The sequence below is a fragment of the Columba livia genome, chromosome 3, assembly GCF_036013475.1.
Source record: "Columba livia isolate bColLiv1 breed racing homer chromosome 3, bColLiv1.pat.W.v2, whole genome shotgun sequence".
Taxonomy (NCBI): domain Eukaryota; kingdom Metazoa; phylum Chordata; class Aves; order Columbiformes; family Columbidae; genus Columba; species Columba livia.
This window is the reverse complement of record NC_088604.1, coordinates 6833407-6854014: the sequence shown is the minus strand read 5'-3', so window position 1 is coordinate 6854014 and position 20608 is coordinate 6833407. Positions and strand designations below refer to the sequence as shown.

The 20608-nt window shown below is 39.4% G+C and overlaps 2 protein-coding genes across 3 annotated transcripts in view; both read left to right on the top strand.

Moving 5' to 3' along the window:
• The window catches only part of LOC102093880 (24-hydroxycholesterol 7-alpha-hydroxylase), a 144619-nt gene that overhangs the window by 46358 nt on the left and 77653 nt on the right, over positions 1 to 20608 (top strand). The gene's annotated exons all lie outside the window — the stretch shown is intronic.
• RCAN2 (regulator of calcineurin 2) overlaps positions 1 to 20608 on the top strand; it is a 99373-nt gene that overhangs the window by 1112 nt on the left and 77653 nt on the right. For both annotated transcript variants that reach the window (XM_065055720.1, XM_065055719.1), the window contains exon 2: positions 9240 to 9466. In XM_065055720.1, coding sequence (XP_064911792.1) covers positions 9242 to 9466 — 225 coding nt within the window. In that variant the 5' untranslated portion in view covers positions 9240 to 9241. The remainder of the gene's footprint in view (positions 1 to 9239; positions 9467 to 20608) is intronic.

Genomic DNA, 20608 nt, shown 5'->3' with positions numbered 1-20608 from the left:
CTGGCACCTCAAAGTAAAGAAGTTCTTCCTCGTGTTTACATGGAACCTTCAGTCTCTGCCTGTTGCCCTTCATCTTATCGTTGGGCACCACTTAAAGGAGTCTGGGATTCTGATTCTATGAGACTGTTCTTGGGCTGCTTTAAAGTTAGCTGTAGCATCCCCACACTAGTGGGATTTCATGCTTATGTAACAGGTAGCTCACCAAAGTTGTTGGTTGTATTTTTCCACCCACCTCTCCAAAATTCTTTTGTATCTCTTTGTAATATTTTTGGTCCCTTTACTGCTTGATTTAGGCATTTAATCTAGTTTTCTAAAAGGAGAATGCATAGTAGGTTTATGCAGCTGAAATAAACCGTACGAATGAGAATCGTAGTTTAATCCAGGGTTACAGTTTACTCGAACTTCTGTGTTAGGCTTTCAAGTTGTACACTCACAAATTGGTTTGATCTTTGTGTTGTTTACCTAGTTAGAGTGGTTGATTTGTGGAAAAGGAAGATGCTTTTCCTATGAAAATACATAATTATTGGAAAGAAACTTTGCTGCATTTATTCCTACAAGAAAACTAAATTATATGGTTGCACACCATTTCTGAACAGATGGAAGTCTGAATTCTGTGAGAATATAAAACATTCAGAAAAACTGAATGCATCACAGTAAACAAGGACAAGATTTTATGCAGATTATCAACTTTGTTAACTAGTAACTGGTACTCTTATTTTTTTTTTTAACAGCAGGAACTGTCCCATTCTCCTTAAACTTCTGAGAAGTAGTTGTCAGCTATGTGATCTAGCTTATCTGTCCTTTTCCAAGTGTTGCAGCGTATTCAGATTCAGTAGTTTGTCATTGTTCGTGTTGAAAATGTTAGTCATTGCCTTGGTGTCCTTAATGCTTTTTAAGTTACTAATTACTTGTGCATGCCAGCAGAAAATCCTGTCCAAGAAGACTTTGAAATTTTATTTCTTGTCATCTAGGTGTCTTGAGTATCTTCTAGGAGTTAAACACTATGAGCAGCTCCCATTGCATGTAATCTCACCACGTGTTTCGTTTTTTTTTTCCCTCCCAGCAGAGACAGGGAAAGAAGGTCTTGGTAAGAACTGGAGTAGATTTGTGCTTTTTATGTTACAGGCTAGAAGGCTATGAAATGAGTGTTCCACTGACCCATGTGTGAGGTGACAGATTTGGCTGCAGGCCAGCGACGTGGTGATACTGTGTGTGCCTTTTAAAACAGGCTGGCTTTAAATAGAGTAGCATAGAGGCCAAGTGAAGGTAATCGGAAAGCTCGTTCTCATTTCTTTAAATTTGGGGAGGGTTTTTTGTTCTTTGAATACCTTAATGTCACCACGATAACTTTAGTGGTTGATTATTCAAAGCCCAACTTCTTGACCTTAAGAACAGAGCATAAAATCTTCATGCCTGGCACTGATTGCTCAAAGTATCATCTTCTGATTGTGGAATGGGCTGGAGTTTTGGCTTAGGAGGGTTGAGCACCAGTGTCTGCTGGCTTGTTTCTCCCAGGGCTGGAGGTGTGAATTGCTTATCCAGCCACTGCCAACTGAGTTCCTTTACATCCCTGGCATGGGGGGCACGGTTGACCTTCCTGAGCAATAAGCAGGTCTTGAACAACTCGAGCTGGCCAGCCCTGCTTCAGATGAATGAAAGTGAATAGTCCTTTTTGGTTGTTAAAAGCTTCCAAAAATAGTTGCAAAGTCTCAGCTAAATTTAATACGGCTAGAATGGCAATGGGAAAGATTAGAACATTTGGGATTTGTACCAGTTAACATTAAAAAAAAAATCCTCTTCATCATATGCCACTTCTGTAAGAGGAATAGTGGAGACTGACACTGTTTTTGTGTGGTGCTAACCAAATTGGAGTGAAAATGTGAGTGGACTTCACTGCACTTGTAATTTTTATTACTGTCAGGGGAATAGTCATTGCCCAGGTCCTGTTCTGCTCTTTCTAATTAAGTAAAATGTCTCAATTTAGGTCCAGGGAAGCTTTCCAGAGTGAAGAACTAGCACCATATAAAAAGAATGCTAATCCCCAGTGTTTGGTTTGCAGAATGGAATGACATTTCAGGAGTTTACTGCTATGTGAACTTCCCTGTTATACTGCTGTGTTCTGACAAAGTCTTCAGTGTGGGTCCAGTTGCCTTGAGCAGGAGTTGCATCCTTAGGCTAACCCTCCAGAAGTAGGTGACTTTGCTTTTGTTAAATCAGTGACTATTTTAAGTGAAAACTGGTTATTTCACTAAAGTCTTACTTAGTGGGTTTGAATGATGGTAAAAGTTGCCCCCCCTCTTTTTTTCCTTGATGGAAGCAGAGGTGGAATTTCTACGCTTTCTCTGGACCCTTCTAGAAAAACAACTGCAACTTTCCTTGCTTTTTTTTTTTCCCTAAATTTTATTAATTCCTGTAGACTACAGTTTCCAGGTTTGCACTCAGGACTCAATACTTCTAGTTTATAGTGCTTATATTTAAGGCTTCTATTTCTAACATTTTGTTTGCTTTATTCTATTTTTAGTCATGTTGTTTGTCATGGCAAGCAGTGTTTAATAAAAAAAAGTAAAGTTTCCTAGCAATTTCAAGAGATATGTGCCTGTTTCTTGATGTCCCTCAGGAACTCTCTTTAAAAACTCTTAAGACAGGAAAATGGTCACCAAGGAAATGCCTTATTAGTTTCCATAAAAACAGTGGGTAAATCTATATGTGCTTCGTGATGTACAAGGTATTGATCCATTCTGACACTTCAGGTGTTCAAGTTGTCTTCGTTCAGCAAAATTTCAGCTGAAGCTCTTTGTTCTGTAGGGTCTAACTTTATAACAAGATGTATACCTTTCAATTTTAGACTGAAAAAGCAATACTTTTTGATAACACTTTTTCAAACAGAAACTTCAGTAAGCGGTTGCTGTTTGCCAATGAATGTAATTTTCTATCGGTCCCTGTTAATTTGAATTAGAGATGTACAATGTCTAAAAATAGTGAGGCAGCAGAATTAATACTTATCTCCCATATGGAATCTCTACAGAGCTGTCGGTTACAGAATCTACAGGGCTGAAAACTGACATGACCTAATCTGTTCCAGTGTGAAAGGAGTTTGCTTCATGTTTGGAACTATCACAAATTACAGCCTCTTGCACCATTTGACTGCAGGAGGTGAACTTTGAAATAAGTATTGTCATCATGTAGTGATGCAAAGCGTGGATATAAAATGCACAAAAGAAGTGACAAGGAGATTCCATGTAGGGTCTGGAGGGGTGGTGGCTGTGATGGTTTTCCAAAGATTAATAGTATCACACTCTTGTGGTACTCGGTTCTGTGTAATGTGTTTTTTGACTTGAAAGTTTAGGGTCAAAACACTACACCAAATTGAGAATAACACGGGAACACAGATTGCAAATGGGTGAACTTTAAATAAAGGGGATAAATGGATGTGGCAAGGAATCAGCATTAGCTGGAGGTTTCACAAGCTTGGTCTCAGGTTTGTTTTTGTTGCAGTATCTCAGCCGTATGAAGGGAGAAATCCTGCTACAGGGTCCCCCTTAAGGTCTTGATGACTGAATTTAGCATCAATATTGATGCTGGATGATGCCTTAGTGTTACTGTATTATTTTATGGCGTTGCCCCTTTTGAAATTCTCTAGAACAACTTTTGGTATCTGAAGTATTTGAGAAGTTTCCTGATTTGGGGAGGGAGAAGTAAATGCACAACTTGGTTTGAACTCATTACATCTTAAGGGTAAACCATACTTGTATTTCTTATGTGCATATTTTTCCATATTTTTTTGATAATATAAAAAGGACCATAAGAGGGGGGAAGCTAACTGATTTTTTTCAGAAGCTGTGGGAAGAAGCTTTAAAATAAATAAGAATGTGATCCAGTGATTGTATTATTGTCACACAAAAAATTACGTTTAATTATGTTTCTTTTATATGGCAACCCAGTTCTTAGATTTTACAATTAATTTGGAATTAATTGTTTTAAGGGATTTGAAATGTGAATTCTTTTGTTCTAAATTAGCAAAAGAATTGTAAAGAGAACGTTTTTTGACAGAGAACTGCCTGAAGTGGCTAATTAAATTCAAAGACATCACAAAACATCACCACCAAAACAAGTGAGCCTTAAGGTCTTTGGTAATAATAAAGGATATGTACTTACGATGCATCTTACATATGTTTAGCACTATAAATAATGCAGAGAAAGGTAATCCTAGCTCATGACTGGCTGGAAATAACGTCTGATACAGTAACTTATTATGAAGTCCCTGCAGAGCTGTGATGACTCAGACTACAATTTCATGAATGCTTTAAGTAAATTAGTTGTTGGAAAGTACAACCCTAACCTTTGCTGTTGCTTGTCTGTTCCCAAAAAGCCTTGCCCGCTTTTTCTGGTTGCTACAAACATTTTTGCACCCATGGGTCAGTTATCTACCTAAAGGAGTTAAACCCAAGGTGTTTTTTTTTCCTTAGGCCTGGTATTTTCCTTTAACTGAATTGGTTTGTGCAGATGTGGCACAAGTCAGAGCAGGAGACTCTTTCTCCACAACAAAAGGTAGCGGGGACTTTTCTGTGTAGGAGGTGACTGGTGTTGGAAGTGAGGAGCTGGGGTACAGGTTCTAGCAAGTGACAGGACGAGTGGAAATCATAGAATATCTCAAGTTGGCCTCAAGTTCTACCGGGGAAGGTTCGGATTGGATGTTAGGAAACCTTTCTTCATGGAGAGGGTTGTCAAGCACTAGAACAGGCTGCCCAGGGAAGTGATGGAGTCACTATTCCTGGAGGGATTTAAAAGATGAAGTTCTTAGGGAGGCAGTTTAGTGCCAGTGTTAGGTTATGGTTGGACTTGATGATCTTAGGGGCTCTTCCAACTAAAATTATTCTATGACGGATATATTGCATCTTTTGGCAGAAGTGCCAGTTTGTCCAGTCAGAGCCTGAACTTACGGCCCAAGGGTCTGAAGTGTGCTAACATATGTTGTCAATTTGATTGCCCCTTCTGATTATCATTGAACTCAGGCTCACAGGCAGTTTATTTCTCTTGGGGAGCGTATATGTCTTTTATTACTGAGATTTTTATTTTAATTGTGGTGATGTGCTTCATATTGTGCAGTACATGGACCTTGTTTCATAAAATTTACTATACAGTAGTTATTCCGTACAGATATTCTTAACTGTGTGATTAAATTGAGCAGAGGATTTAATAAACAAGGTATTGTAAGTTGATTTGCTAGCATAAGGAGGACTGATTGGAATTCTGGTTATATCTTAAGTGTAGAAGAGGCATGACCATGTATTCACACCCACCTACGAGACTTGAAAAAGAGGTGGTCAAGAGGCACGCAAGGCAGTGACTTCCTGAAGACGAGCAAATCTCTCTCAAGAATTGTCTGAAAAAAAGGAGCAATCTTTCCTGTTAAAGAGCTCTAGCAAAGCAAAACTGTTGCCATGTAATGTAGGAGTATATATTAATTCCTAATCTCAGATGGAACATTGAAGCCTATATATTGCAGCATTCCCTGCTATAGTGTATGCTCCTTATTGCCAGCTACGATGGTTAAAAATTTGAACTTCATTGTTGTAACTTAAAATCCTTTTATGTTTTGCTGCTTGTCATAGTGGTTTTGCTTAATTCTTAAATAAAAAACTTCATTTCTTACCGAGTACTTTATAATACGGTTCTCCCAGGAGAGAAAAAAGTAAGCAAACAACAGTTTAGTGAAGAAACCTGTAGACTTTTCTGACTTCTGTTGATATATTAACATTCTTTACTTCCCTGCTCACCCTAACAGCTTTGTTATTCATTGGGGAAGAGGATGTGTGAAATTTGTTAGCTGCCATGAAGTTATCGTTAACATTACTATCATATTTTACAGTGAAATTGAAGGTTATTTAGTAGACTAAAAAGTACATCTTAATAAGTCAGCTAATATAATTAGAGATGTGTATGGAAAACCAATCGGTGTACTGTATCACCTTTCTGCTCTACTTTGGCTCCAAGTTCCATTCAGCCAGGAGATTCTTGTTTCATTATGTCATAGGACATTCTTCTAGATCTTAAACTTCATTACTTCCACTTCTTTTTAATCTCCCCTCTTCTCACTGGAATGTTTACTGAGCATTAATCCAAATTTATCCAACTTTCGAGTATCAGTTTGTGTCACCTTTATCATCTTGTGTCTATTGTGTGAAGTTGGCTTTGAAACATCCCTCTTTGCTGAGTGGACTCATCCAGCTTGCTGCTTGTGGGACAAGAAGAGTTTTACCCAGTGTGACTGTAAAAGACTTGGTATCTTTGCTGACTGGAAGTAGTTCGGCTGTTATGAATGAAATACTTGATACTAGCTCTGCCATGTAAGTTGTATTTTGTAACATGCCAGGCTTGAGGTTTATTTTCATAAACTTGAAAGCAATGAATCTAATCTTAATGCAGGCTAGACACGATGGCAAACATTTAGAGATGATGACATTTGGAGTACATGATCTATTAATATTTCCTGCCAGAGTGATGATATATTTTGAATTTAAGCTTTTCCCCCAGTAGTGGCTACTGTATTTCTTTATAGTACATATCTGGGTATGACTACACTGAAATGTGCAGTAATACCGGCTTGAGTGAGTTGGTTGAAATGCCAGAGGCAATATTGCTGTGATACTGAGTTCTTGCTACACTAATGTAAACTGTTGAAGTTTCAGCCTTCTCCTCTCATTTATTCAGGCTGTTTTTCCACTTAGAATTAAATTTCTAAATTGAAATTAGTTGTGCTGATATCAGCCTGAGTTGGCAAAAATACTGTTGTGTATCTGATAGTCTAAGAAACCTGTCGTCAGGTTGACACAATAAAAAAAGGAGTAATTGGCCTGAGCCTTTCACGTTACACCTCCTTCCTTACAACACTGCATCTTGTTTGTTTTAACCCCCTTACCTCATAAATTACATGCATAGAATATAGGACTAGGAAACTATTCTCCTTTTAGCCATATAACATATATTAGTACCTGGAAAAGGAAGACAGCTAAGATCCTGTGACCTACTCTGTTTCCACAAAAATAAGACAGAGTATTATACTAATTTTTGCTTGAGAAGATACGTTAGGGCTTGTTTTCAGGGGATATCTTATTTTGCCATGAACAATGATCTACGTTTATTGTTGAACAACAAAATCACCATTTATTCAAATATAGTCATGTTATCGCATTCTGGAACATCATCGTAACTCTCCAAACCGTGAATTCCTATGTCTTGTGACTCTGTTTCCTTTAGAACCATTGGCCCCAATTTCTCATGTCTAGCAGTAGTGCTTTCCTTGAATGAGCACCTCTTGTCTATGTCTCCTGCTCGTAGCACACTGGCAACGCAACTGTCAGTTGTCTGTCAGGTGTCTGCTTTTCTTGGTGAAGGGTCTGTCTGTCCTGCTGCATTCTATTGCCAATTAATTTTACTTTTTTACATGTATAGCTGCCTGGACAATACTAAAATGGACTTTTAAAATGCACTGTAACTAGGGCTTATATTGGAGTAGGGCTTGTATTTCAAGCATCCTTAAAAATCCTGAAAAATCATGCTAGGGCTTATTTTTGGGGCAGGTCTTATATTTGGGGAAACAGGGTACCAGGTCTCCAAAGATCATATGTGCACGAGGAGTGGTATTGCTGGGCAACATTTCCCTCTGGACAAAGTCCTGAATTATCCTGCTCAGACCTTGTTGTTGGAAGGAGATGACCTGTGCAGGACCCTTCCAAATGTACTTGTTCTGACTGGCTAATAAAACAGTTTCTGTTGCATGATGTGAGAGTGTGATAAGTGTGGACTCAGTGCTCTAAACTGATGCTTTTGAGCATGACTTCAGTGTGTTTTCTTGAGGATTTCAGCAATAACAATTACTGACATTTCTTTCCGTAACATAAGGTTGCAGCATGATGTGCTCTGTCATCAGCCAAATGTCATTTCAGAGCTGCAGCAGGATTGAGGTTATGTGAAAGGCACAGGCATGGCAAATTAGCTCCATAATTTAACATTGCTTTACTGAGATTAAGTCTAAATAAGCCCATAGGGTTTAATTTTGGACACTAGTCCTAAATAGTGTATTTGAACTAATATTTACAACTATTTATAGAGAATAGCAAGTACGCAATAGAGCAAGGGCAAATCTGAACCAGATGAGCACACTGTTTATGTAACTCTCTAACTCCTTATGTTATGAGGAGAAAAAGCAACCAATGATTGCATTTTGTTATTGAAAGAAAGAAAAATATAAAAGAATTCATTATTCCTCTGCATAGCTTCTGTCAGCTTACTGGAGCTCTATGGAGGTCATAGATTGATGCTTAATACACTTATGCTAAGGATGGTTTACACTGGTCGTGATAAATACCTGAATTTATACTAAAGAAGACACTGATAATTAATTGCACCTTTACTTACTCCCTTTGGCTAGTATGAAGTTTACTCTTGTATCAACAGTAAGGATAGTGATTGCATGGGCTTGTTCCTTCCGTGTCCTTCAGTGTGTCTTAAGATTAATTTTCTGCTCTGATAGATTTGAGGTAAAGGCTTCAAAGTCAGCAGGATTTTCCTAAAAGGAGACAGAGTCCACTCTTCCCTTCACGTTTGTATTTGCTTCCTAACATAATTAAGATACAAACAAAGAAATTGCTAATGGGCATGGAAAAACAGGGTATGTTCTGTCCTTAAACTGTAGAAAAGATTGGCTTTATTCTCCGTAATAGGGATGTGAATTAGCTGTACTGTCTTTTTTTGGTGATTCTGTGTTCATGCTACTTTCCAACAGGGTCTCTTTTTTTGTTTTCTCTTTGAGTAGATGCCTTGTATAATTTGCAAAGTTACTTTATTTTTTTCTTACCCTGTGCATTACATTTTTTTCTCTAAGCCAACTGCAAGCTCGGAAACGTCAGCCTGCTTTTCCCAGTGACAAACGTGACTCAAACTCAAATACAACATAGTTTCTTTTAGGGCAAGGGGCACTTAAAAGTAATACCCAACTTCTGATTGTGTTCAGCAGCTTGTGCTGGTATGGTTGGGTCTTTTCTGCACTAATAAATGAAACTAAAGCTAAGTCCCCATTCGAGCCTTGGTGAAATTAGTGTCCTGTTAAAGGTCAATCACCTCAAAATGTTGTAAAATACACTTTCTACAGGCTAAGCCCTCAAACTAAGAATTTCTGGGTTAACTTGTGTATGTGATCGTTTTAAGTGTAGTGTAACTGTGTCTCTCTGTGTTGCCAGGGATGAGGGGAGACTCGTACTTGTTTGGAATGCGGGGCCTCTGTTACTATGGCTGCATCCCGGAGGACGAAGGACAATTCTTACTCTACTCTATCAATGGAGACAATGATTTGAAGAGATGTTTTGCAGAGGAAGATTTTCATGAAATAATTGACTTCAACGATCTCCCAAATTCTCTCTTTGCTTGCAATGTTCACCAGTCTGTGTTTGAAGATGAGGACAGTAAGGTACGGTATCAGTTTCCATCTTTTCAATGTAAGAGAAACATATTCCTTATGTTTGTGTTTATTGCATTTTCAGTTTAACAGATCTTGCACAAAGAAACTGGATTCGAAATATGAGTTCCAAGGTGGCAACAATGCCCTACCATGATGTTTATTTCAAGAGCTTAAAAGCCTTTTTGTCAACTACAGTGCACAAAAATGTGTTTCTTTTGTTCAGATTTGCAGAATACTGAAATGTGGGTACATGTCTTTATAGCAACCATAGCTGCAGTTGTGATGGAGGTGGCAAAGTTTAATGTGTGAAAGTTTCTTCTGCTTATTGATCACATATCACTGTGCTGGGAGGCTGCTTTTCTTGTATTTTCTCAAGTGTTTCAAGTTATCTGAAATTTTATCTGGAAAATCTGACAAGAATGATAGTGAGAACAAAGACAAAGAGGAACTGTGTGAGAATAATTTTAACTCTTGCAATTAATCTAAAACCAAATAGCTAACATAAAAAGAAAAATAACCAACTTTTGCAGGAAATTCAGTTTCTGTTTCTTAGCATACTTTTCTTCCTGACGGAAATGTTGGGAGTAGAAAACTGGTAGTTTGGTCCTTTATTTTCTGATAAAATTAGTCTAGGTTAATTGATACAGGCACACCTGAGGCTACTTGAATGTTGTATTCAGAATTTTCTATTCAGAAACAAGCTGGCAGTGGTAAAATAGATTTTTGGCTGGAACTGGCTGATGAGATAACCAGATAAAACTACACATCAGAGTCACTGGGACGAAAGCTGGCCAGGATGGACAAAGGGTCTTTAGTGGGGAAATTACCAGATGAAAGGAAAATAAAACAAGACTGATAAGGATACAACCTTCTTGTTAAAGGTACTGAAAGTGCTAGATATTGAGGCTTCACTAGTGGAATTCTTTGAGTTTAATTTTTTAGACATCTTCATCTTCCATAATGATGTTTGAGTAATACAGATTGAAAGAAAAGTTCATACCACAGCACTAGACAACGATCTTATTTAGATATAAATTAAAAAAATATTATACTCTAAGTTGCAATCTTGGAAAACAATACACCATTTTATCATGTCTAAGTCCTTTTGCTAATAAGCATCTTGCATTTATGTTGTACCATTTTGTGGAATTTTATAACCATCTGGTAATGAACTTCACTCAAGTTGAAGGTCTAAAAGTCCAGTTTTAAAGGAAGAAAACAGAAGCCTGCCTAGAACTAGGGAATCTCTTCATCCTGCAGAGGTTCTGTTGCCACTTGCTCCTGAGAGCTGTATTCTGTGTTCAGCTGATGGCTTCGTTAGAAAGTAGAATGAATGATTATGTCATTATGTGGGAATCACAGTCCTCAAAGACTTGCAGGACTTCAGGATGTTTCTTAAGAACAGCAGCTGAGTTGTGGAGGTGGATTTTCTGTTCCATGTACGTGTCTGTAAACTGTCAATGACATGGGCTGAACAGCTTTGTTTGCGGGTAAGTAGTTACTTCTCTAAGTCTATATTTATCTAGATGGGATTACCTTCAGATTTCTCATTAAATCCAAGGACCTGGGGAGCTGATTATGATTTTTATTATTCCTGTAGAACATGTACTTGTGTTCCCAGTTGATTAATACCCGTAATCCTTTCTATTCTTATCCTGCAGCAACAATTAATAGCATACAGGAATTCAGTATAAAATATTGTCAAGATACTAAGCTTAAGTTTAAAATTTCACACAATTACAATGAATGCTGGTAACAATAATATCTTCAATTATATATTGACTGAATGTGTATGTAGTGGTACTGTAGACTTTCTAAATAACATACTACAGTAATGGCTATCCCTACGGTAGTTTCATTGTATAATCTGTTCTCCAGAAAGTTTTTTTGCAATGTCTCTTGACTTTTACTCCTACCTGCACTTTTAGGAGGAAAATAGAGGTATGATTGGTTTGGAAGTTAGAAGTTAGTAAAGAAATCCAGAGGAACCTGTTGTTGTGAATGTTTTGATTTGGTGTGTGAACCTGTGGTATTTAAATAGAGAACCACCTGAATGGCTCCAACATGCAAACAGTATCAATGTAAAGAATTCAGGCTTTAAAGTCACATTACTTGAAGTGTCTCAGAGGCTGAACTAAAGTTTGAACTTTAACACACAAATATCCAAGCAATATATGCACTGAAGATAGTTTTTAAAAGCCTTAAATGTTTTTGTTTTAATTTAAAGGCATGTAATCACTTTATATCAGATGTAGGGTAAATTCCAGTTTGTGCTGGAGTATGGGCTTGCAGCAGTGTCAAGGGAACACTGGGCTGCACGTACACCTGCCCTGTGGATAAGCTGATCGGCTTTGTCTGTTCTTGCTGTGTCCTGTAGCAGATACAGACTTTCACCACCATCATGTGGCTGTTCAGTGCTGCTTAGAGATGATTGTGTTGCTTCTCAAGTGATGATGGCTTCTATAGGGAGCCTGAGTCTGGACCTTCATTTTCTGAAGATGAGGGATTCTTGCAGCTGAAGGCCATGTTCTTCACAGACAAACTGTATCAGGCCAGGCTTGAGTTTTCTGGCTGGCAACCTGAGAGGTCAATGTAGACAGTGAGTCTGAAGTGCTGTAGGCCTTGGGACCTGAGGGTTAAAGGAAGATGCTCAGGAGTGGCTGCCTGATCTTAAACACTGGCAGAAGAAAAGGGGAATGTCATAGAATAGTTTGGGTTGATAGTGACCTTCAAAGCTCATCTAGTCCAACCCCCCCACCATGAGCAGGAACATCTTCACCCAGATCAGGTTGCTCAGAGCCCCGTCCAGCCTGGCCTGGGATGTCTCCAAGGATGGGGCATCTACCACCTCTCCAGGAAACCTGCACCAGTGTTTTACCACCCTCACTGTAAAAAAAATTCTTTGTCTAACCTTAATCTCCCTGCTTCTAGTTTAAAACTATCACCCCTTGTCTTGCTGCAACACGCTCTTCTAACAAGTCTGTCCCCATCTTTCTTATCGGCCCCTTTTAAGTACTGAAATGATGCAATAAATTCTCCCTGGAGCCTTCTCTTCTCCAGGCTGAACACCCCAGCTCTCTCAGCCTGTCCTCCCAGCAGAGCTGTTCCAGCATCTGATCATTTCTGTGGCTCCTCTGGCCTCTCCAGCAGGTCCATGTGTGTCCTGTGCTGAGGACCCAGAGCTGGACGCAGAACTGCAGGTGGCGTCTCACCAGAGACTATAGCGCCAAATACAAATACATATTAGTACCAGAATCTCATCTTGCTATAGTAACAGAGCGTCTGGTAAAAAAAAAAATATTTGGCTACCTTTCAGAGCCATGTTCTTGGGAAGAAATCTCTGCTTATGTCTGGAGAATGCCCTGGATAGCTGGGTCAATAATACAGGCATTTAAGGATTTGCACAGGATGGCTTAGCAGCCTCAGTGCACTGACAGCTTGCTACAGCTGCAGGGAGGTGGTTTTGCTTATCTCCACTCCTATCATGGACAGCTTGCTCCTTCCTACAAAAAATAATGAAATTGTGTCTTCCTTACAATGTGACTAGAAAATACTGGGCTTTTTAGTTTTTAAGGAAGAACTAAGACATGGGGAAGTAGATTATTCAACAGGCCTGTTACAAATCTATGGTCACATTCAGCTGTGTCCCCATCACTGACCTGTGTTCTGATGGTTCGTTTTGGCATATAGCGATAAGGGCAGATTCTGTGTGTGTGTGTGTGTTGCTGTTTGTTATTGTTTGTTTTGCTGTTGTTGTCATTTTTTGTTTGTTTGTTTGTGTTTTTCTTCTTCTGGGTGTATAATACTGTCTTGGATCATGGAAGAGTTATTGTGAAGAAACTAAGAATAAAATTACTCCTAAGCCCTGGGATTTTCCACATGTCTCTTTGGGAAAAGTGATGGTACTATTTACGCGAGCAAGATATGGCAAAATTGAGACTGTTATTTTTGGCTGATAGTGTGACTGAATGGAAGGTGCTGCTGCTTTTATCTTTCCTGATAAAGCAATTGCAATGGTGAGCCAGAGGGCATGACTCTGATTACTCCAAGGGTGTATATGTGTGTCTTTTAACAGTTAATTGCTACATGTAGCCCTCAGGCTTGTTGTGGTTTTGTTATGCACATATCACTGTTTTCTAAAACCATCCTTTCTGTAACATCACTGTGTAATTTCCTTCGGGCTGAAACTGGTAGGCACACTGTCAAAGTGAAGCATTTTTGTCTCTTAAGATGTTTCCTTCAGATGCTGTAATGCCTCAGGAGCTTCTTCCACAAAACTGTCACTATTAGAGTATGCTTACGTGAGGGGAGGATGTGTTTCCTCAAGCTGTTTACAGGCTGTATGCTCTTTTTCCACTCTTTTGGCTCAAATTGGAAGGAGCACCTATTAAACTTGATTAGTTATATTTCGGATTAAAATGCTCAGGAACTGATTAATCATTTTTTGTTATGGTGGAGCTGCCTGGGAAATTATAGCTGAAGTTCATAAAGTGCTTTTTCTTCCCAATATAATTCAAACCAGTAGAGGATATTGTTATTATTTCTGCTCATGGATATTAAGAGGATGGACCAGACTCTTCAGTGGTGCCCAATGACAGGAGGTTCCATCTGAACATGAGGAGAAACTTCTTTCCTTTGAGGTGCCAGAGCCCTGGAACAGGCTGCCCAGAGAGGTTGTGGAGTCTCCTTCTCTGGAGATGTTCAAACCTGGGTGGACACATTCCTGTGTGATCTGCTCTGGTGAACCTGCTTTAGCAGGTGGGTTGGACTGGATGATCTCCAGAGGTCCCTTCCAACCCCAACCATCCTGTAATTCATGCAGAAAATATGGTGACCCAACTTCTGTTTAGTTCTGTACTTCCCAGTACAAGGAAGACATGGATATACTGGAGAGAGTCCAGTGAAGGGACACTAAGATGATGAAGGGACTGGAACATCTCTCCTGCAAAGAAAGACTGAGAGCTGGGGCTGTTCAGCCTGGAGTAGAGGAGGTTTGGGGGGATCTTACCAATGCATGCACCCAGCTGAAGGGAGGGTGCAAAGGGGATGGAGCCAGGCTCTGTTCAGTGGTGCCCAGTGGCAGGACTAGAGGCCATGGGCACAAACTGAAACACAGGAGGTTCTCTCTTAACATCAGGGAACACTCTTTTTTACTGTAAGAGTGATTGAGCACTGGAACATGTTCCCAGGGAGGTAGTAGAATCTCCATCCTTGGAGACAGATATTCAAAAGCTATCTGGACATATTCTTGGACAACCAGCTCTAGGTGGCCCTGCTTCAGCAGGAGGGTTGGACAAGGTGACCTCCAGAGGTCCCTGCCAGCCTCAACAGGCCTGTGATTCTGTGGACACATGTTGAAGTGTGTCCTAATTCTTCTGCTGAGGAAGGTGTGAGGGAAGGCTGGGGAATGGAAGTGATTAAAAATTCATTTCCTGAACCTTGAGCTTCATGGGGGTGGGGTAGAGAAGAGAGGAGAAAAGAAGCCAAAATAACAAGTCAAAGGAAAAGGTAATCCTGCTTTAATGGAAGGGCATTTTTATGATAACAGTTACTGTTTCTGCGAGGGGTTCTTTCATGTTACAACTTTATTTACATATATTGGATGGCTACTTTCTTTTACTACAGAAGCCTACGCTAGGCTTCCTTTGACTTTTTTTAATATGTGTTACTGAGCTCGGGCCTTGAAAAGATTTAAAGCTGCCTCAAGCTAGTGCTGGAATATTTGTCCAAGGATGATGCTTTAAGAGAACTCTGTAGCCCTAGTTGGAAAGGCTTTTTTCCTTTGTACTTGCATTCAGCTTTGTCAACAAAGCACATCTTCATGCTGCTATTTTTATTTTTAAGGTGCAGTAAAAGACACTGGACTGTTCAGCGCTCTGCTGTGTTGTCTTTAACTTTTATACATTAATTCTGGGATTGAAACTTCCTAGTGATGCTTTGACTCTGAAGCATATAATTGAAATGTGTCTGTTCTCTGCTCCTGTTAAACAAAGTGGAGCCGCTGTGTCTGCTGCCATGTGTGAAATGTTTCTTTGGTTCCCTTTTCCTACAGGCTAATTCAAGAAGATGCTGTAGGAGGCAGGCATTGTTTCTGCAGGGGAAGATATGTTTCTTTTTTACTTCTTTTTTTTTTTTTAATCTAGATTGTGAAGTCAGAACCTCTTTGGTCATGTTACATCACTGAAGCCTCTAGGTGTTGAGTCATCATTATATTTGGAGGGTGGCACACTTTTTTTTTTGGTAGTCTAATATTAGTATTCAAGCCTGGACTCAGTGGAAGGTCACCCTAGCAAAGATGAAGTCACCCCTCCAAGGCTGGAAAGGAATGCAAGCTTCATTCTGCCTTCCTGGTACACTTGCTGTTGCTTTGTTTTACTTTCAGTTTTTCTACCTTTTAAGGTTGTCGTCTGTTGATACGATAACGTTATCAGAAACTGCCACTTGAAGCAGACCAGCCCTTGTGCTGTGGGATCTCTGCCTGCTTTGTTTTTTTTCGGTTGTATAAATGGGATGAAAGTTATTCCCTGTCATTCTGTAAAAAATTGAGGTGTTTCTTTGCTACATGCTGTATATGCATCTAATAAAATAAAAATACAGAGAGCTTGCAAAGAAAAGCTGTAGGAGCAGCATCCTTCAGCACTTCATACATCAAATCTGCCCTCTGGGAATCCCATCTTGGGCTCTTCTCTGGGTGGTGATTTAGACAGCTAAGAACTACTATTTTTTCTATGATCATGGAAGCACTGAAGTATATAATAACTATAGGAGGCTATTCTTGATCTGAGAAGTACACAGTCTAAAAAAAACATTTTTATGTGGCATTTATTCTGTAACTAATTTCGAATACTTTCCTGATCGACCATATCAGTGCAATATGGTATTTCAGCTGAAAACGCATATGAACTCTCACACCCTGTCTCTGAGATCCCATCTGATTGCTGGGGCAATAATCCCAACTTTTTCAGCCCCTTTATTTAAGTCTTTACAACCTAAAAGAGCTGTTGATATTTGGCATTCATAAACCTGCCTTTGTTTACTTCCTATGTTGAGGAGCTCAGATAACAAAAATAGTAACTTCATGAATTGTCCCAAAGCTTTTGAGTGTCTGGAACTCACTAGGACTAAACTTGCAGTAAAATTAAAGGTGCTGGGATTTTACTGGAGAAAAGGCAGTAGCCAAGTGAACCTTCATTGACATTTTGGATCTATTGAACGTTCATTCTGGTTTGGGGGAAGAAAATGAATTAATTTTGACTGGTGTGGTTTGCATATTCAGAATCTTAATGCATATTTATGAGATTATTTAAGGTTGGTCTTGTTGCTGTTGACAAGACAAATTGCATTTATGTACAAATATAGGGTCTGACATGAATTTTCTCTGAGGTGATCTGCAGAATTTCGAATGGAACTGGAAGGAGTTGTTGGTCTAATCTGATTTAGGTATTCAGTCTGTCTTCCCTCTTAGGCAGTTCTGGCTGTTACTGAAAGTCTTCAGCATTTCTACCTTCTTTCTGGAGAAACACATAACCTTTATGACAGCCCTTGAAGAAGCACCAACGGCCTACTGAGATTGCGTGGTTGTAACAGTTTGGTCAAGTTGGATTTGTGCATATACCCACTTCATCCCATGCAAGTAGAAGGTGTGCTTGGCCACCATTATCCTGTTGGCATCAGCATTACCAAGCTCCAAATATTCCTCAGTTCAATCAGTATTTAATTTCAATTCTGTAAATGAGTTATGTTGTGTGTGTGTTTGTTTGGGTTTTTTTTGGTATGTGTTTCTTTTTGTTTAACCCCAAACAAACTAAATCCACCCCCCCAAAACCACAAGCAAGCAAGAACCAAACAAAAATCTCACCCAACCAAACAAAACCAAAAGCCAAACAAACAAAAAACCCACAAATATTTCTGGGCCTGAAAAGCCACTGTCTGTAACATGGATGCTATCTAATAAATTTATACAGTACTCGGGTTTATTTTCCCATCCATGCGTGAGGTGCTTGGTAGCACAAATGCCCTTGTTTTGATGGGAGAACGTGCCTGGCAAGAGACCAGCTGGGTTAAAGGCAGCCCTGCGTTTGTTGCAGCTGAAATTTGAAGTAAGTGCTTCAAAGCATCTTAACTATACTGGTTGTTTGTAAATTACAAAAATAAACTGATTAATGTTCTTTCCAGAACACACAAGACAGCAGTTACTGTCTGCTTTTTAAATATGGAAATGTACTTTTCTCCTTAAGAGCAACTATGGAAAAATTCTGCCAGTATTGGCTTTCTGTGGTCGTGTTCTACTCTGGAGTCTAGAGGGAACGTGTTATCTCAAGAAACCAGGCTGGGTGGGAAATCTTTCCTGGGAAAGGACCATTCAGAGTAAGCATTTCAATTTTTTTTGGATATAGGAATAACATTTTGTTATCAGTTCTGCTAAAATGTACAGAGTTTTGAAGAATGAGACATTTTAACAAAAGTGTTGGTAAATCTGTGCCAAGGTTTTTGAGGACGTTCCGTTGTGGCATGAGAAAACAGGCTCTGGGAGCCGGAGGGAATTGCAAGATTTTATCTGTAAGTCCATAAAGAACCACTGTATTAATTACTCCTTTCCATAGCACAATGGACACTGTAGGATAAACTGTGTGTGGGTTTGATTCAAATATCCCTAAACACGGTACAAATTGAGATTCCACTTTGCAGTTGTCTGTCTCCTGTAATAGGTTGAACTAAATCACTGGACTCAAATGTCTTTTGATCTCTGAGGGAGTTGAGATGTGGCCTGAAACGCTGAACCTGCTGCCCCTTTCCTTTGGACTTGTGACCAGGCTTAGCTGGGACGCCGAGTTCAACCAAGGATTTCTGCTGACAGGAGTTATCCTGCTTGAAAATATTTGAGAGCTTGACTGCATGTGTGTGGAATACTGAGCCTCTTTTTTTCCAGGATGATAGCAGGATATGTTGCTTTCTGGAATGATAAGCAAGAGAACCCAGCAATCTTATGCCATTTCCTATTTACCAAATTTGAGAGGGTTGGTTTTATTGTAACTGGTGATACTCGCTGTTCTTGATCAGCATTGCTCCTGGGTGTGGGGCTTTGTTTTCTCTCTCGTCTGGCAATCTAAGGTGTAGCACGCTTTTGTAAAGCAATGTAAAGCCAAGAAGATAGACACCAGGTCACACTTGGAATAAACCACAGCAGTGATTTCTACAGGAACTTTCTTGCATTGAATTGGAACTTTTATATTTGCACAGTGTGTGTTAAAGCAAGAAGTCAGCCCTCTCAGTATCTGCTGACAGAAGCAAGAGCTACATCTTTCAAAGGGAAAAGCTGCCTTTATGCCATTTGTAGTAAAGTCTTTGGTTTGTTCCAGTAAATAGTTCTTATCAGCTAATATCTGCTAATAATCAAACATAGTTTTGCCCTCCTCCCTCCAACAAACTGTCATTTTGAAGTCAAAGATACTGTTTTTCTATCTGATAGTAATCAAAAAGTGCAGTAAAGCCATTCTAATGGGGTTAGGGCAGCAGCTGTTCCTTATTTTAGTACCATCAGAGGTCCTAATCCATCCACAAGTTCTGATATCGGTTTTCTGGCCCAAGGAAAAGGCTTCTAAATGAAGGTCTGCCTTCATTACCAATCCATAAAGACATTGCGTTTACAGAAGCGAATTTCTGGCTTAATCACATTCAAAACAGTAAATCTACAGCTCTACCTGTTACTTAAAGGAATTTCTTAAATGTTTCATACAAAATATGTTTTAGGAACACTGCACAAGAGTTTAATATAATTAATGAAGAAAGTAATGCTTGATAAAGGTAGGAAAAAAGCTAATGCTTGAAGAATAATGTATTTTTAGAAAATGAGGGATATAGGAAAGTGATTTGAGGTAATACAGAGTGGAGAACAGAGGGAGAGAGAGACAGCAGCTTTAAGTTTGTGGCTTTGCTTAAGACAAATTCCGCAGCAGATTTGATCACAAAGGTGGGAGATCATATTCAGAGTTGAATCGAGGTGAAATGAATTAGCAGTTACTTCTGCATTTGAAAACAGTTTTTCTTCTGTGCAATTGGTGGAAGTTTTGGCATTTGCTGCGGTAATGCAAGGATTTCTCCATGGCTGTGTTCTCAGATCAGTCCTGATAAACGAAACCATTCTGTCAACAGAGGAGTTTGCTCAAATTCTTACTTTACTGCGTAGTACAAGCGTATGGTTTTAAAAATAATATATCCTCTACTCTTTTCTTGTCCTGCTTTATAGTGATTACTTCTAAACGAAGGTTCTCTTGCTGTAATTTGCTTGCATTTTATGGATACTTTACCCTGCTTAAATAACGTGACTTTTGTACTGGGCTTTGAAACTTGATACATAAGCAGGGGCATTGCAGATATAGTAGATGTAACATGTATGTCTCAGAGGGGTAAGAGAAACTTTTTCCATGTATTAGAGACTAATGAGCAGGAAGGTAAGATGACAGTAGGATGGGAAAAAGAAATGATAGTATGGCGAGAGAGTAATGAAGGCAATTATTACACTGCAGCAAGGTGGATTCAAGTCAGTACCTGTTGTCTTTAATTGGTTTTGCAGTTAGTCTGAAAAGCATAAAAGCGTTGTAAGACTGTGGCATGCAATCATTTAGAAATTTTGCGTTTAATGTTAGTGGAACTAGTGTTAGGGAGAAATCTGATGGTTTCATCTTCATGTTGCCAGTGAGTGGCAGGCTCACTAGGGAAGAACAAAACTGGAAACTTCAGAAGATGCTGAAGAAATGAGGTACCAGCCTCTGACCAGGTGGGAGTTGGCCTTGGATTTAAGACCTCAAAACCAGACTGACGTGCACCATAGGCCTGATTTTTAAAAGCCATGATAAAATCAAACAACTTGTGTCTCTTCACAGTATCACACAGTATCACAGTATGTTTGGGATTGGAAGGGACCTCAAAAGATCATCTAGTCCAATCCCCCTGCTGGAGCAGGAACACCTAAGTGAGGTCGCACAGGAACATGTCCAGGTGGGTTTGAATGTCTCCAGAGAAGGAGACTCCACAACCCCCCTGGGCAGCCTGTTCCAGTGTCTGTCACCCTCACTGAGAAGAAGTTTTTTCTCAAATTTAAGCGGAACCTCTTGTGTTCCAGCTTGATCCCATTACCCCTTGTCCTATCAT